At 43.6% G+C, this 17346-nt stretch overlaps 1 protein-coding gene across 1 annotated transcript; it reads left to right on the forward strand.

The window, feature by feature from the left end:
- The first annotated feature begins 178 nt into the window (after window positions 1-178).
- Window positions 179-17078, forward strand: SRSF6 (serine and arginine rich splicing factor 6). Its single transcript, XM_073555314.1, has 6 exons — window positions 179-336; window positions 10355-10503; window positions 13480-13598; window positions 15268-15470; window positions 15574-15801; window positions 15949-17078. The coding sequence occupies exons 1-6, from the start codon at window positions 230-232 to the stop codon at window positions 16670-16672; spliced, it is 1530 nt and encodes a 509-aa protein (XP_073411415.1). The 5' UTR covers window positions 179-229; the 3' UTR covers window positions 16673-17078.
- Window positions 17079-17346: the final 268 nt, after the last annotated feature.

Here is a 17346-nt window from a genome sequence, read left to right on the forward strand (position 1 = left end):
AGAATGACCTGCCTCGCTCCCCACGCTGCACGCCACGGCACGCGCGCACACACTCGTCACGTGCTCCCCAGACTGAGAGAATCACTCCGCCTCACTGTGCGGCTAAACGGCGCATGCGCTAAACTGTTCGCGCTCTCACCACGCCCATATAGTTTATAAAGGACTCCCTCTTGTCTTTGTCGCGTCACTCTGCTGTTGAGCTGCGGCCGCCATCTTTTACGCTACCGCCATGCCGCGTGTTTACATCGGAAGACTCGGTTATCATGTCCGGGAGAAAGACATACAGAGGTTTTTCGGAGGCTACGGAAAACTCCTGGAGGTGGACTTGAAGAACGGGTAAGGATGGGAGAGCTGCCGCACAAGCCCAGTGTTTGCAGCAAGGCTTTGGGCCTGTGTGATGAAATGCGATTGTGCTGCCCGCCGCGGGGGTTCACTTACCGGAGGACAAAGTCCACGGGCGCCGTTTTCTAGCGGTGGGGAGGTGGAGGCGCGACGTGTGCGGGGCTGTGTGTAACGGGTCTGTGGGGCTGCGACGTCATAGGCGGGAACATGAGGTCAGAATGTGCGATCCCCATGCTGACACAATGCCGGCAATCGGCCTCCATTACAGCGTCACGGGAGGCGGGAAGATCAGGTTACCACTAAATGTACGCTTTTATCAGTGTCCACAGTTTTGTGTTTTTTTTTTTTTTACACTAATTAGGGCTAAAATGATTTTTTTTTTTTTTTGTAGTTGCGTTTTATTGAAAGCCATCCACTAACTTGCCTCCTATGTCCCCTGTGCTGTACTGTGTATTGCTGGCTGCAGAATGACTCAACAGAGAATCCCTCAGTGAGCTACCAGGAAGGTCTCATGGGGAGCTGGAACTGCTTTTCTGAGCTCTCATTTATGGCTGCAGACCATATCAAAATAGAGTACAGGGAATCTGGCTGTAAAGGCAAATGGAGCAATGTTTGTAATGAAACCAGATGGCAAAAATAATTTGTCACAATTGTATTTAAAGGGAACCTGTCACCTCACTTTTGCCCTATGAGATTCGGCCACCGCCATCAGGGGCGATAAGCCCCCGATGTAACCTGAAAAATAAGTTATATTATACTCTTTGGGGGGGGGGGGGTCCAGCCTGGGTCCGATGGGTGTTGTGGTCCGGTACCTTCCATCTTCTAGATGTCCTCTTTGCTTCCCGCTTCGGCGCAGGCATACTAATCTGCCCTGTTGAGGCAAAGCAGAGTCCTGCAGCGCGCAGGTGCTGAATCTCTCCTGGCGCCTACACACTGCAGTACTCTGCTTTGCCCTCAACAGGGCAGAGCAGTATGCCTGCACCGAAGTCGCGATGGGAAGCAAAGAAGAGGTAGTCACCGTTAGAAGATAGGACGCATCAGACCAGACCTGGACCGCCCCCCTGGGTGAGAATAATATAACTTGTTTTTCTTTCAGGTTACAACAGCATGCTGTAGATAAGCCCCTGATGGTGGTGCCTGCAGCTGATACTTGCAAAAAATAAGTGACAGATTCCCTTTAATAGGGATCCATTTAGGATCCAAAAAGAGCCGGACTGCCCATCACTAGACTGGCTATATGATTCGTGAGCGTGCACGCTATGTGCGCTGCTTTGTCTCCGCCACTCTGTGCCCTGGAGCATGCACACACCTGATATTAAGCTGGGGCAATTGATCCATGACTGAAAAGCTAAAATCGCCACCTCTGAGTTTAACCCCTTACCGACATCGGCATTTAAATGGCGCTTCTGGCAAGCGTGCCGGAAATATGCACACCGGTGACCTGTTATGTGATTGCTGGTCACTGGTGGTTCGGCATGACAACTGGAGGTCTCCTGGAGACCTCTATTGTTTTCAGTGCGGAACTGCTATGAGCACCACCCGGTGGTCGGTGCTCATGGTAAGTCAGTAGCTCAGCTACATAGAGGTGATCTGCTCATCGCCTCTATGTAGCTGAGCTGATTGAGTTGTGCCAGTTTCTAGTCTCCTATACTGGAGACTATTGAAGCATGGCGAAAGTAAAAAAAAGTGTTTAAAAATTTGGTATCGCCATGTTCAGAATCGTCCGCTCTATCAAATAAAAAGATTAAAGGGAATCTGTCACCCCCATTTTAGCCTTCTAAAGGTCCCGTTATATTTAGCGATGCACCAGTGATCCCGACAACTATACGACCCAGTCAGGATAGCTGGTGCATCGCTAAATGGTTGCTAGTGAGCTGCCAAACGGGCAGATCTCACCAGCAATGCAACAGCGGTCGTTACTTACCTGTCACACGCAGCTCTGATGACGTCTTCCGCCCGTGTCCAAGCATCGCTCGTCAGCAGGAAGTCGGCGTTGAGAAAATGGACCAGGATGTTCTCGCACAATCAGCGGTATCCTGCGGGGAGGCCGGTCGGAGGTAAGTGTCACATGTAGTGAGATCGCTAGCGATATCGCTGTTATGTCACAATCGGTGATGCTTTAGCGATATCGCCTTGTGTAAAAGGCCCTTAAGTTGCGGCCACCACCATCAGGGTCTTATCTTCAGCATTCTGTAGATAAGCATTCAGGCGCTGGGAAAGGCTAGAGAGGTCTCAACAGGGCAGAGAAAGGACTCCTGTGCAGGAGCTGAGGGAGAAGCAAGGAGGAGGACATCGTATGAAGATGTAGGCCCTGGACGGGACGGCGACACCTATCGGACCGGACGAAACGCCAGGGTGAGTATAATCTCTTTTCCTATCTTTAAGGTTATATCGGGCTTATCTACAGCATTACAGAATGTTGAAAAATAAAGTTAGGGCTCTAGAAAGAAAGGGAATGAAAATGCAAAACCGAAAAAAGCTCTGGGGGTTAAAGGAGTTTTCACTCAAAAAATTGGTTTAACTCCTTAGTGACAGCTTATTTGGTGCTTAATGACCAACCAATTTTTACAATTCTGGCCACTGTCACTTTGAGGTTATAGCTCTGAACTTTTCAACAGATCCCAATGATTCTGAGATTTTTTTTTTTTGACATTGTACTTCATGTTGGTAGTAAAATTTTCTTCGCTATAACTTGACTTTATTTGAGAAAAATGGAAATTTGGCAGAAATTTTGCAATTTTCAAACTTAATTTTTGTGCCCTTAAATCAGAAAGTGGTGTCACACAAAATGGTTAATAAATAACATTCTCCCTCATGTTAACTTTACATCAGCACAGGTTTGGAAACATAAATTTTGTTTGTTAGGACTTTCTAAGGGTTAAGTTAAACAGCAATTTCTCATTGTTACAACAATTTACAAAACCATTTTTTTAGGGACCGCCTCACTTTTGAGGTGAGTTTGGGGGATAAATATACCGTATATACTCGAGTATAAGCAGACCCCCCCCCCCCCCTAATTTTGCCACAAAAAACTGGGAAAACTTATTGACTCGAGTATAAGCCTAGGGTGGAAAATGCAGCAGCTACTGGTAAATTTAAAAAATAAAAATAGATACCAATAAAAGTAAAATTGAGACATCAGAAGGTTAAATGTTTTTGACTATCCATATTGAATCAGGAGCCCCACATAATGCTCCATACAGTTCATGATGGGCCCCATAAGATGCTCAATAAAAAATACGCCCCATATAATGCTGCACAAAGGTTAATAATGGCTCCATAAAGGTTATGGCCCCATAAGATGTTCCATAGATTATGCCCCATAAGATGCTCCATGCATTATGCCCCCATGTGATGCTGCATTTAAAAATAAAAATGACATGCTTGCCTCTCCGTCGCTGGGGCCAGGTGCTGGTGTCACTGCTGGCACCTGAGATTCGCCTGTCCCCCGGACCATCGCTGCTTGCTGCTGTCTGGCACGTCATTTGACAGTGATGTTCAAACTGCAGGGGGCGTGGCACGCACTTACCACGTCACCGTACCCTCTGCTGTCTGAACGTCACTGACAGATGACGTGCCAGACAGCAGCAAGCAGCGATGGACCCCGGACAGGTGAGTATCTCTATACTTGCCCGTCCTGGCACGGTCTCTGCAGCCCCCAGCTTCTCCGCAATCTCCCTTCCTGTCTTCAGCGGTCATGTGGTACTGCTCCTTAAACTCATGAATGTGCATATTCATGAGTTTAATGAGCGGTACCATGTGACCGCTGAAGGAAGGGAGATCACTGAGAAGCTGGGGACTGCAGAGACCGTAACAGGACGTGTAAGTATGACCTGAAACTCACTCCCCCCCCCCCCCCCCCCCCTCCAACCCCTGGTGTATGACTTGAATATAAGCAGAGAGGTGGCCTTTCAGCCCCAAAAAATGGGCTGAAAATCTCAGCTTATATTCGAGTATATACGGTAACACAAAATACATAAGTGACACCATTCTAAAACCTGCACTCCTCAACATGCGCAAAACCACATTCAAGAAAGTTTGGTAACCCTTCAGGTGCTTCACGAGAACTAAAGCAATGTGGAAAGAAAAAATGAACATTATACTTTTTCACAACAGCAACAGTTTACTTTGGAACCAATTTTTTTTATCACAAGGGCATCAGGAGAAAATGGACCAGAAAATTTGTTGTGCAATTTCTCCTGAGTATGCCGATACTCCGTATGTGGGGGAAAGCTATATACTTATTTCTCCACGTATTTAAATAGCTGTGCTGAGGAGCAAGTTCCTTTAACTGCCACCGTTAAAAGGTTTCTCGGCGGTGGTTAATAGATATGGGAATATCAACAATAGGACATATTCAATCAAGTAAATTGTCACTGTGCTGAGATAATGAGATACTAAAGCTATATGCGCATGTTGCAGATCTGCAGCAGTTTTGGACGTGCAGAATTGCACCAAATTCACAGTGTAGTGCACAACCAGTGTTAATGGCAATTCAGAATTGGTGTGCACATGCTGCAGAAAAATGAGCGTGGATCTACAGCTCTTCTGCACCCATTGACTTCCATTAAGTCAGTCAAATCCGCAGCAAAACCGCAGTTGTAAAAAGACTTTTGGACTTGCTGCGGATGTGCGAGTGAAAAACACTGCAGGAAGGAAGTGTGTGTGACACTGTAGGCATTGTCTGATGGAACTACTAGTCCATCTGGCTAGGTCTGCTGTCACATATAACAGTGACAGCATTAGCTGTTGATGGGATAGTTGTCCCATCATCTGGCTGTGTTAAGTAGTAGTAAAAAAAAAAAAAAAAAAAATACTCACCAAACAGCTAATCCCCCAACACTCTTGATCTCCTTCAAAAATAAAATAAGCCAAACCAACACAAATACTCCTTGTTCCGATGTAATCCATTTAATGAGTGTCCCACAGCGATCTCCCGTGTAGAACAGTCTTGGGCTAGTTTCACACCAGTTTTTTTCTTTTTCTTTTTCTCTTTTTTTTTTTTTTTTTTTTTTTTACCGTCAGTCACAATTCGATGGATCTGTCGCAGATTGTGAAACACTGACATGAATCAAAAGAATAGATAGCATAATAGCCGCTAAATCAATTGCCGGCTTCAGAAAAACCATTCCTGAACCCGACATATGACACATGGTTTACATATAGTAAACAATGTCATATCAAAATGATTTATGTATGTCAGTGTTTAATCAATTTAGTAGTTTAAGAAAAATTTGGAACTCTAGGGGTTAAATTTAAGGCTATAATTGTGGGGGGGAAAATTGCGTGGTCTCCAGCGCAAATTTCCTCCGCCAGAGGGAAAGCCAGTGAGTGAGGGCAGATATTAATAGCCTCGAAAGGGATAATTATTTTTGCCACCCTACTAAAAAAAATCTGCCTTCAGCCACCCCAGAAAAGGCACCTCTATAAGGCTATGTGCACATGTTGCGGATTCCGCTGCGTTTTTTTCCGAGCGGAAACGCAGGTAAAGTGACCTGCGGTTTTCCTGCGTTTTGGTCTGCGGTTTTGCCCTGCGGTTTCACACCTCTACTATGGTAGAGGTATGAAACCGCTGCGGAAACCGCACAAACAATTGACATGCTGCGGTTTGTAAACAGCAGCAAAACCGCGTGGAAAAAACCGCACCGTCAGCACAGCGTCTTTGAAACCCCATAGGGTTTCATTGTACTGTACTTGGTCAGCGGAATTGCTGCGTTTCCGCAGCGGCAAAACCGCTGCGGAAACGCAGCAGAAACCGCACCGTGTGCACACAGCCTAAGATGTGCCTTTTCTAGCACTTAGCCTCTCTATTCCCATGACCTTTAGCGGTGGCTCATGGGCTCATAATAAAGTATTAATGTCACCTTGCTGTTGAAAGGTGACATTAAGCCGGGTTAATTGAGGTGTCAATAAGACACCTATCCATTATTAACCCTAGAATAGTAAAGGGTTAAAGACATACATTAATTAAAAAATATTTTTATGAAATAAATACAAAGTTTTTGACAATTTATTATTCTGCCAATCCAAAAAAAGGCCCTTGTTCCGTAAATAAAAAATTAAATAAAAAAAACAAACAAAATACGTACCTCTCTGCCATTCTGTCAAGTCCCCCGCTGCAATCCATCACAAGGGGTTAACTAGCTTACACAGGGACCTGTGCTAATGCTACCGGCCCCGCTGTAAACCACTGCAGAATGAATGAATACATCTCTGCGCAGGTGCACTGGCTGACTGGAGATGAACTAATAAACGTGGGAAGGTTTCTGAACCTTTTTCCCATGCTGTCAGATGACCTCAGATAGCCTAAGCTGTGGGGTTGATGTCACCAAACAATAAAGGTGACATCAACCCCCCCCCCCCCCCAACTATTACTCCACTTGCCACTGCTACTGTGGGTTGAGCAAAGCTAAGTGCCAGAATTGGCGCATTTTAGAGATGCACCTTTTCTGGGGTGGCTGAGAGCTGATCTTTGTAGCTGGGGAGGGCAATATCCATGACCTCTTCTTGGCTATTATCAACCCGCAGCTGTCTGCATAGCCTTGGCTGGTTATTAATTATAGGGGAACCCACATTTTTTTTTTTGGGGGGGGGGGGGGGGGGGGCTCACCTATTTTAATAGCCAGTAAAGGCTAAGTATACAGCTTTAATCTGGTATTAATAGTCTGTGAAAAGATCCATGGGTATTACCCCCTTCCCAGGCTAGAAACATTTGCTGCCAGTCACTGGCTTTCCCTCTGCTGGTTAAGAAAACTACGTGGGAGCCCATGCAATATTTTTTTTTTTTTTTTTTTTTGTTTGTTTTATCAAACAGATTGCTCTTCACGCAGCTTGCGTGTGTCTTTATTTGACTCATGTACCATTTTATTATGGTCCTTACCAAACAGCGGGCAGAACACCTTTTGTAGTGAAAAAAAGGTATTCAATAAGCCCAAAAGGATATATATATCCATGTATCGATCTAAAAAAAAAAAAATAAAGGCAACACTAAAATACCACATCCTAGGTATCATGGAATGAAATATTTAAGTTGAAAATCTTTATTCATTACATAGTGGAATGCATTGAGAACAATAAAACATAAAAATGATCACTAAATCAAAATTAATATCTCGTGGAGGTCTGGAATTAGAATGATACTCACAAATCAAAGTGGAAAATCAAATTACAGGCTGATCCAACTTCAGTGGAAATGCCCCAAGGCAAGGAAATAATGCTCAGTAGTGTGTGTAGCCTCCACCTGCCTGTATGACCTCCCTACAACACCTGGGTATGCTCCTGATGAGGCAGCGGATGGTCTCCTGAGGGATCTCCTCCCAGACCTGGACTAAAGCATCCGCCAACTCCTGGACAGTCTGTGGTGCAACGTGACGTTGGTGGATGGAGTGAGACATTATGTCCCAGATGTGCTCAATCGGATTCGGGTAAGGGGAACAGGCAGGCCAGTCCATAGCTTCAATGCCTTCATCTTGCAAGAACTGCTGACACTCCAGTCACATGAGGTCTCGCACTATCCTGCATTAGGAGGAACCCAGGGCCAACCGTACCAGCATATGGTCTCATAAGGGGTCTGAGGATCTCATCTCAGTACCTAATGGCAGTTCTTTTTTTTTTTTAGCAGTCTGTGTATTCGTCTTATGTCTGTCTGTAATCGAAATTCCGCAAAATCAGCGACAGGCGCAGTCGGGCGTAGCGCTCAATCGGGCGCAGGGCTTAATCTGTAAAGAGAATTAAAATAAATAGGTTATACTCGCCTTCTGACGGCCTCTGATCTCCTTTCCACGCGCCCGGCCTCGCGGTCCCAGTAATGCTTTGCGCCTTAGACCAGAGATGACATCACTCTCATGAGACGTCATCAGCGGTCTAAGCCGCAAAGCCTGTGTCTGACAGGTAAGTATCGACCGCTGCTGCATCGCTAGTGAGATGTGCCTGTTTGGCAGCGCATTAGCGAAAAAAAATATATATATACACACCCTATTTTTCGGATTATGAGATGCACTTTTTCCTCCAAATTTGGGAGGAAAATGGGGGTGCATCTTATAATGCAGGGTCGCTACTGGAGGAGGCCAGAGTGGAGCATTGCTGCAGGCTGGGATGTGGGGGTGTTCGCATGTGAGGCGTGCGGATATCCGATGCTGCTGCGAGGGCTTTGCTGACATTTTGTGAAAGGCCAGAGCCCCTGCAGTTCCATGGTTTCATATGTGGTGGACTCCGGGAAAATGGCTGCTGGGGGCGGCACATGCACAGATGGAGATCTGTGCACCAATATCTCTGGAGATGCTGCGATCTCATCTCCTGAGATCTTGGTACAGAGAGGGAGGTATGATCAACTACCTTTGTTGCATGTGTTTATCAGCCAGCTCATATTCACTGTGTATTCTCATGCATATAAGCCTATAGGGCTTTACAATTGGGGGTGTTGGTTACTGGTTTAGTGTTTTAAATGATTTTATGCTCATTGTTTAAGGTGAAATAAAGGGTTTTTTTTTTTGCATTTACTACTATGTGGATGTGCATACTATTAGTTGTCTGGTCTTTCTCTGCTCTTGGTAAATGTGGCCTATTGTCACATGATCTGTGGCCACAGAGGCTGAAACACCTTCAAGCAAGAGGCACCACTAACCAAACATAAAGACCAAAGAGATCTGTAAACAAGTCAGGGACAAAGTTAAGTGAAAGTCAAGGTTGAGTTATAAACACAACTGATCTGATCTGTCAGAACCATCAAATCTATTATCCTGAAATGGAAATAATTGAAGAAGCAGCACAGAGACCAAAGGTAACTGAAGGACCTGCAGAGTTCCCAAGCAGAATCTGGAGTATATATCCATATAATCACAATAAGCTGTACACTCCAGAGTAGGCAGAAAAAAAGCCTTTACTTACACAAAACTATCGTAAGGCTCATTTTGAGTTTGCTATTACTTATTCTATGATGTGGGAGACTCCTCAAATGTATGGAGGAAGATCCTGTGGTCAGAAGACCAAAATTGAAAGTTTTGGCCATCAAGGAAAACACTGTCTGGTGCCATACCAACACAGCTCATTACTCCAAGAATATCATCCCCACAGTGAAAGGTGGTGGTAGCATCATGCTGTGGGGATGTTCTTCAGCAGCAGGGACCAGGAAAATTGTCTAGTTGAGGGGCAGATGGATGTTGTGAAATACAGCGACATTCTTTGTTAAAACCTGTTTGTCAGGGTTTTGCAAATGAACAAAGCTCTCATAGGCTTGTATTGAAAAGTGACCTCTGACATGTGCCAGCAGGTCATTTTCGCCTGAGACTTATCAGAGCGACGCTGGAAAATGAAGGACACGTCAGGTGAGTAATGAGACAGGGCACTTACAGTAAAGCCCCCTTCACACATAGCGAGATCACTAAAGCGTCACCGATTTTGTGACGCAACAGCGATATTGGTAGCGATCTCGTTACATGTGACACTCACCTCCGACCCGGCTCCCCGCTGGATATCGCTGATCGTGCGAGATCGGCCTGGTCCATTTCTCGTTGTCTGCTTCCTGCTGGCGCCGACTAGCGACTCCATCGATGCGGGTGGAAGACTGTCATTATCACTGCGTCTGACGGGTAAGTATCGACTGCTGCATCGCTAGTGAGATCTGCCTGTTTGGCAGCTCATTAGCAACCATTTAGCGATGCACCAGCGATCCTGAACGGGTCATGTTGGGATCGCTGGTGCATCGCTAAATGTAACGGGGCCTTAATGCACCACTCTAGGAGTGCAGTAAAAATCGCTGTTGTGGTGTTTTAAAGATCAGATTTGAGACCTATTGTTTTGCAGATTAGATTATAAGTAGTCTTGCTTGCTTTGAGTTAATGTGATGTATATCATTGGATCAGAACAATTTTGTCTGAAAGATGCATATCACTGGCTCAACATGGATACTAGTCTGAGCATCTAGATCCTGAAGTGCTGATTTAGTTCTCGTTTTCTTTTGTGTATTTGCAGAATATGGACTGTGCAGGCTGTGTAATATATTTTGTCATTTCAGATATGGCTTTGTAGAGTTTGAAGATTCGCGTGATGCTGATGATGCTGTATATGAACTGAATGGGAAAGACCTTTGTGGAGAGCGTGTGATAGTAGAGCATGCTCGAGGTCCACGCCGGGACAGAGATGGATTCGGCTTTGGAAGTCGCAGTAAGCATTGCATTTTTTGATAGCAGCTCTTTTGAGGGAGAGTCTTAGGGAAAGCTTATTGGCAGTCTTTGCTGTATAATGTAGCTCAAGTTCAGGTCTAAAGTTGATTTATTTATTTTTTTTTTCATTAGACATGTGCTTAAAAAGCAACAGATCTGTAAGGCACATTCTGGACCTTTGCTCCTCTTCCGATTTACCAACCTGTTTGCAATATAGAAATCTCTGCTTTTCCTCCAATGAAGTATCTAATTGATGTCCACTCCATTAGGCTGTAGGTCGTTGTATCACTAATACATATTGTACAGTGTATTTAGTTTTTTACAATAGTGATCTGTAGCCTACCGGAGTGCTGCCTTGTTGGAGTCCAAATAAAAGCAGTGGCAGATTTGAAAATTAACTGGTGGTTGGTAAATGCAGGACATAAACTACAGGCAAAGCCCAGATTCTGTCTGTAATTGTCCTATGAAATGTATGGCATTTTTATCTCTTCAAACAAGACAGTGGAATATAATTGGTAGCATCTGGGAAACGCATGTTAATGAACATGAGTGATGGAGTAAGAAGTTTTTTAGACTTGATTATTCCAGTAGGCTGGTCCCATTCTTTAATCTGGAAGCAGCTGCTCTTTCACAGCTATCAGGCAATTTTGAGCAGTTGCTTTGAGATTCTTGCATTTGATAGCTAGAATAGACCTAATCGAACAATAATTTACAAGTCATAGCTTTCCTGTACACTACCTCTTAATGTTACAGGAAAATCATGTTTTCTGTTGATTGACTGACTTGAGGGGTCTTGCTGCACTTAATTAAAAAATGCTTAAGGGCTTTGTACAGGAAAAGTATAAAAAAAAGCATTAATAAATTCATAAATAACTTTATTTAGCAACACATGCTTGCTTTGTCTAGTGACAAGGCTAGGTTCACACTAGAGTATTGTTTTTGCTGCGTATGGCAAAGATATTCATCCTCTGATTATAAACTGTACCAGATGGGCCCAATTCACTATAACGGGATCTGTTTAGTTTCATTTTGGAGACCAATATTTTGGAAAAAAGGTACAGCATGTTGCACTTTCTTCCAGCAAGAATGCAAATGTGAACCTTACCTTATCCACAAATGTAAAGTAGAATGTCTGCTGTGAGAATTGTGTGCTAGAATGTAAATGGGGCAGTTTGTGTGCTGCTAAAAACCTACACGGGCAAGGAAAAATACTGGGGATCACAGACCACTGTTGTAGAAATCTGCTTTTCCATGATCGGCTGCTGATGCTGCAGCCTGGGTTTGAGCCTCTTAAAACTGCCTGAGGAGACCATACATGCCCAGGTTGACCACTACCGTAGTAAACTTCAACAAACTTCATCATATTCCATCCATTAGTGTATTCCTTATTTAGTAACACATTATACTGAAAATTAGCAATGTTTCAGCTTGCAGACCAGCCCTTTTTCAACTGCTAGATACAATATGCTGATGTCTGTTTACTGTGATGTAATTGTGTAACCATATACTGGTGGTAACCATACGACTGGTGGTCAATCCATCGCATAGCAGAAAGTAAAGCTGGTCTTGCACGTTAGATTGCTGTCGGCTGAATTTTCCTTCGGCATATTGTTCAACAGCCATCACTTCCAACGCTTCCGTACTCGAGCGTTTGTTTGGCCAAGTGTTTTGTGTTCTCTGAGAAAGATCCCGGCTGACACGTTGGCCGATGGCTTCTCTGGGAGAATGATGTGATTTGTAATCCAAAACCAGATATGCATGACCAACATCTCTACCGACCATAAGTCGGCAGGCGACCCCATACACAGTGTGCTGTTGGTCGAACATCTGCGTGTTTGGGTGACATTTTCTAATGTGTATTGGGGACCTAAGAGGTGGGTCAAGAGCTGCTTATGCTTGTTTGTGGAATGGTTTTCCACTAGTCGGCCTGCCAGGGATAATATACAGGGCCATCAGGTCTCAAGTGGCATACAACTCATTCTAGTCACATTTTAAAAATGATTTTTCAGTTTGTAAGAAGAGGTATTTATGAATTTTATTAATGCATTTTTCCCAGACAAACCTAATCAGCAGCTATTTTTCTAGATGGTTTCTAGCCCACTCTCCAGTTCTGAACCCTTCAAAAATGTATGAATGGTCATGGAGGAACAACATGGGCTGTTGGGTTACAAATGGGTCAAGTTATTTTTCTGACTCCTGTGGTATCACTGGTAACTTTAAACCCACTGACATCACAGATGGTAATGTTACAACATATAATTTGGGGGTAGTACATAAATTCTTGTGTAGGAAGCAAATATGGTATTATGAATGTATTTTTTTTTTAACTTGTATATTCTTAACCTTTTTGCATGTTGAATTCCAAAATCCTTTTTAACCGTCCTTGATGTTTCAATTTGAAAGAGACCAGTGGGGGCTGAGACCATTGAGGCTTAAGATGACTGCCTTTCCTGGTTGGCCTTTCCAAACATTGTGTGACCCTTGCCCTATGACCCTTTGGCTGACCTTACCGGAAGCCATGACGACAGCAGCCTATTGCCATTAGACGCAGGGTGATGGTGAGGATTAAAAGGGTTAGACAAAACCGTCTTTAATCTGGACAAGGTGCCCTCCCCCTTGCGTGTGCTTTCAAGTGCCACTTATACCTCCTGCCTTAAATAACAAAGTGACTGGCATCTCTTGTAAATACTTTGTAGAAATGCATGTAATAAGTTAAACCTTGTAATATCATTAATTCCTGTAAGATTTTGGTGCGAAGGTTGACGGAGTGCACTCTTTAAACATGCCCATTCTTAACACAGCAGAGCGGAGTAACTCAACATCCCTGCTGCTAATCACTTGCCAGAATCACTGCTTCAAAAGGAGGTTTATGTAAAGAATCTCATTCTCTAGTTTTAAAGCCCTCCCAAAACACAAACCATTAGATAATACGTTGTGCAGTTGATATGCAACCCTGACACTTTTTTTCTGTGTAAAGGTGGTGGTGGCTACAGGAGCCAAAGATCTGGCAGAGACAAATATGGTCCACCTGTCCGTACAGAGTTCAGACTTATTGTGGAAAATCTCTCTAGTCGGTGTAGTTGGCAGGACCTCAAGGTGAGTATAGTAAATTGGGTCTACCGAGACTATGAAAATTACTTGGTTTACAGGACTTTAATGCCTTAAAGGCTGTTAAACATGTACAGCATTCTTGCGCTTCAAAATCTATCTGTATGTAGGGGCCTCATGTGCAGAGCCTGCCCTTTGCAGCACAGGTGCTGGCTCTGTTGCATAGATGGCTTCATACAGTAACTGCAATCTCAGCTAGCTATGATCGCCTCAGTTTTACCCTTTAAAGCCTTTGTTAAATGTGACCACAGCATTCATGAAACTTCAACATTGCGGCTGTTTTAAAGGGATCCTGTCTCCTGCAAATAAAACGCTATTAACCTGCAGATGTGATGGGGTTAATCAAAGTTAATGGTGTTGTGAAGCTGCCTGGTGCCAGCACTTGCACCCCTGCTGCCTGGAGGAAATTAACTTTATTCTTCCCAGCAGCATCCAGTTTTCAGTCACCACCATGTGTATAGAACTGCTGCTGTAACCATTCCCCCCCCCCCCCCACTGCCTGACAATTGGCCCTAATGCTCTCTGCTCTCCTAAAATCACTGCAGAGCTTGTGCAGTTATAACTGACACATCATTCAGCTTCCATGTCGCAGGCAGACAAGTCTGCAATATTGTTACAATACAGAAGAGCTGAGGGAGAAGCAGAAAAAAGACCCGATTAATTTCTACTTTTGTTAGTTGTCCCTCACCGGTAACTCCTTTATGTAAAATAAGTTCTGGAGTCGGAGCTTTCTTCCTGGCTGCATCCTCCCCAGAGCCTGGAAGAGGTCCCTTATATAAGAGATAAAAGATAATTTCTCAGCAACAAGGCAGCTAATATGAGACATACAGGGAGGGCTGTTTTCAGCATTCTATAGCCTGAATGCCCATACTAAGGCTATGTGCACACGCTGCGGATTCACCCGCGGATTTGTATCTGTGGATCCGCAGGTAAAATGACCTGCGGTTTGATACATGGACAATGGAATATGTGGGAAACCACAGCAGAATCCGCAGAAAGAATTGATATGTCAATTCTTTCTGCGGATTCAAAACCACAGCTTTTCCACAGTTGAAAAACCGCAGCATGTGCACAGCGGATTGTAAATCACATAGACTTGCATTGTACTGTACACTGTCTGCAGAACTGCTGCGGATCCACAGTGGCCAAATCTGCAGCGTGTGCACATAGCCTAAAAGTTTAGATAGGTTATCTGTAGTGACAGATTCGCTTTAAACAATACAGTGAAAAATAAAGAAAAATGATTAGCAGTTCAAATTGCCCACTTTTCCCTCATTACAAATAAGTTAGTTGTGTCTGTAATAGTCCAATCTATCAAAATATGAAATTAACCAGATCTATAAACTCTTCGTAACAAAAAACACAATTCTGGAAGTTTTTGGGCTGTGCAATGCCACAAAAAGCAATGAGTCAATCAACATTTCTTGTATCCCAAAATGGTTTCAATAAAGTCTATTTCAGGGTGTACAAAACAAAGCATTCACACAGAATTATTGGTGACACACCAAATAAACTGTTTGGTATCCAGTAAATTGAATACTGTAAATTAAAGGGGGGGGGGGGAGCAAAAAAATCTGAAAATAGCCATTTTTTGAAGGAGTAAAGGATGGGCAGTTAGTCTCTAGTTTTCTAACTTTTCCTTTACATTTCTCTGCAGGATTTTATGAGGCAAGCAGGTGAGGTTACCTATGCAGATGCGCACAAAGAGCGTAGCAATGAGGGTGTAATAGAATTTCGATCATATTCTGATATGAAGAGAGCTCTGGAAAAACTGGATGGCACTGAGATAAATGGCAGAAGAATTCACCTGGTTGAGAGTAAAATGCGCCACAGGAGGTCTTATTCTGGAAGCCGGTCAAGGTAAATATGTAGACATTTTGTCCAAAGTGTAACAGAATATACCCCCTAGTCTGTAAATTGTGTTAACACTTTTTTTTTTTTTTCTTCTTCCTTTGTGGGGAAGGTCACGATCAAGAAGCAGAAGATCTCGCAGCAGGAGCAGGCATAGCAGCCATAGCAGATCCAGAAGCCGTTCTCGTTCTCCTGTCAAAAGGTCTCGTTCACCAGCAAAAGAGAGTCCTTCCCATTCCCCTGCTAAGAAAAGTCAGTCTCGGTCTCCAGCAAAGGAAAGCCGCTCTCGGTCTCCAGTAAAACGGAGCCCTTCACATTCACCTGCTAAGAGTCAGTCAAGGTAAATAATTTTTTTCTGTTTTTAATAAAAATAGCTTTTAATATTCATTGTATTTAATTACACAGATTTATGCTGCTGGAAATGGGTTTAAATTTTCAGTTCTATCTTGAGTTTATGTTGCCATTTCATGTCATTCTATTGTTTTAGGTCCAAATCTCGATCTAGAAGTAAGGAAACCTCTCTATCTCCATCAAAGCAGAGAAAGTCCCGTTCAAGAAGCAAACCCAAATCAGAACATGGATCTCGATCCCGCAGCCGCTCAAAGGGAAAACGGAAGAGGTCTCGTAGTCCTTCTAAAGGAACACGTGATCGTTCTGGCAGCCATCCCAGATCCAAACGTGAGAGGTCTAGCAGCCGCAGTAAATCCAAACGTGATAGATCTAGTAGTCGTTCTAAGAGCAAGCGTGAGCGTTCGCGAAGTCATTCCAAAGGCAAACAAGAATCTAAAGGTAGAAGAGATCAATCTAGGGAGCGATCACGTAGTCAGTCCAAGGGAAGGAGGGACAGCTCTCGTGAGAGATCATGCAGTCAGTCTAAAGGTAATAGGGAGAGATCTAGAGAAAGGTCTCCTAGTCTCTCAAAAGAAAATAGGGAAGATTCTAGAGCGAGGTCCAGAAGTCAGTCCATGGGAGAACGTGACCGGTCTCGTAGTCGATCAAGAAGCAGTAGGAATCGTTCCAGAAGTCGATCAAACCCTAAACGGGAGAGATCTTCTCATAGTCGTTCCAGATCTCCTTCTCCAAGGGAAAATGGTGATGCCCGATCCCAGTCTAAATCTCCTATCCCACCTTCTGGTAGCAATGAAGGGTCACCTTCTCCACGCCCAGCCTCTGCTGCCAGCTCCAGATCTCGTTCCAGTTCCCCAGAGTAGGTAAGTAGGTTTACTTGCCCAGCGTTAGGACTGAGCCCCCCACAGTTTGATTCCTATAGATAATCACCTTGTTAAATGTTTCAGTGTAGGCATGTCCTCACTTTGTGGTACCCTGCCAATGGAAGGATGTCAGATGTGTAAATATATAATGGCAATAACTTTTGCATGAAACTTTCTTAGTTCTAAGATCTTGGCACTAAAGGTATTTACTCCAGTTTAGTACAGTGGGTTAATCTAGTAGACAGTGCTTTCAAATTTTCACAATACTATGTACACATAATATGAAATGCATTGCATTTTTTTTTTGATTGTATAAAGTGTTAAACTACAGTGCTTGATGGGAGTTTAATGTTGATCCCATCTCAATGTAGCCGCTGACATTGTAAATAAAGGTTTGTACTGTGTATGTGGGGCTTTCCTTTTTTTTTTTTTTTTTTTTTTATTTGTTAAATTTTTCACTTTGTAGAATATTTCTGTAAGTTCATTTTAGAGCAAATAGCTTTGTTTCAGCTTTGCAAGCATTTTGTAAATGTTTTTGTTAAAGGGAAGGAGCCATACAAAAAATCAAATATTTTAACCCCTTCATGACCTTTGATGTGCAGTATATATGTGTGAAGCCCAAGAAATTTGTGCATGACATAAACACTAACTCTCTAACCTCTGGCATTACTTCT

This window comes from Dendrobates tinctorius, unplaced genomic scaffold (genome assembly GCF_039654945.1).
Source record: "Dendrobates tinctorius isolate UK_male_01 unplaced genomic scaffold, ASM3965494v1 ptg000223l, whole genome shotgun sequence".
Classification (NCBI taxonomy): domain Eukaryota; kingdom Metazoa; phylum Chordata; class Amphibia; order Anura; family Dendrobatidae; genus Dendrobates; species Dendrobates tinctorius.

What these genes read in the sequence shown, in the direction of transcription:
- SRSF6 (XM_073555314.1), top strand. Translation starts at nt 230, where the DNA reads ATGCCGCGTGTTTACATCGGAAGACTCGGTTATCATGTCCGGGAGAAA. An exon ending in GTAGTTGGCAGGACCTCAAG is followed by an intron (nt 13,599 to 15,267) that starts GTGAGTATAGTA and finishes ATTTCTCTGCAG; the next exon opens with GATTTTATGAGGCAAGCAGG. An exon ending in TATTCTGGAAGCCGGTCAAG is followed by an intron (nt 15,471 to 15,573) that starts GTAAATATGTAG and finishes TTTGTGGGGAAG; the next exon opens with GTCACGATCAAGAAGCAGAA.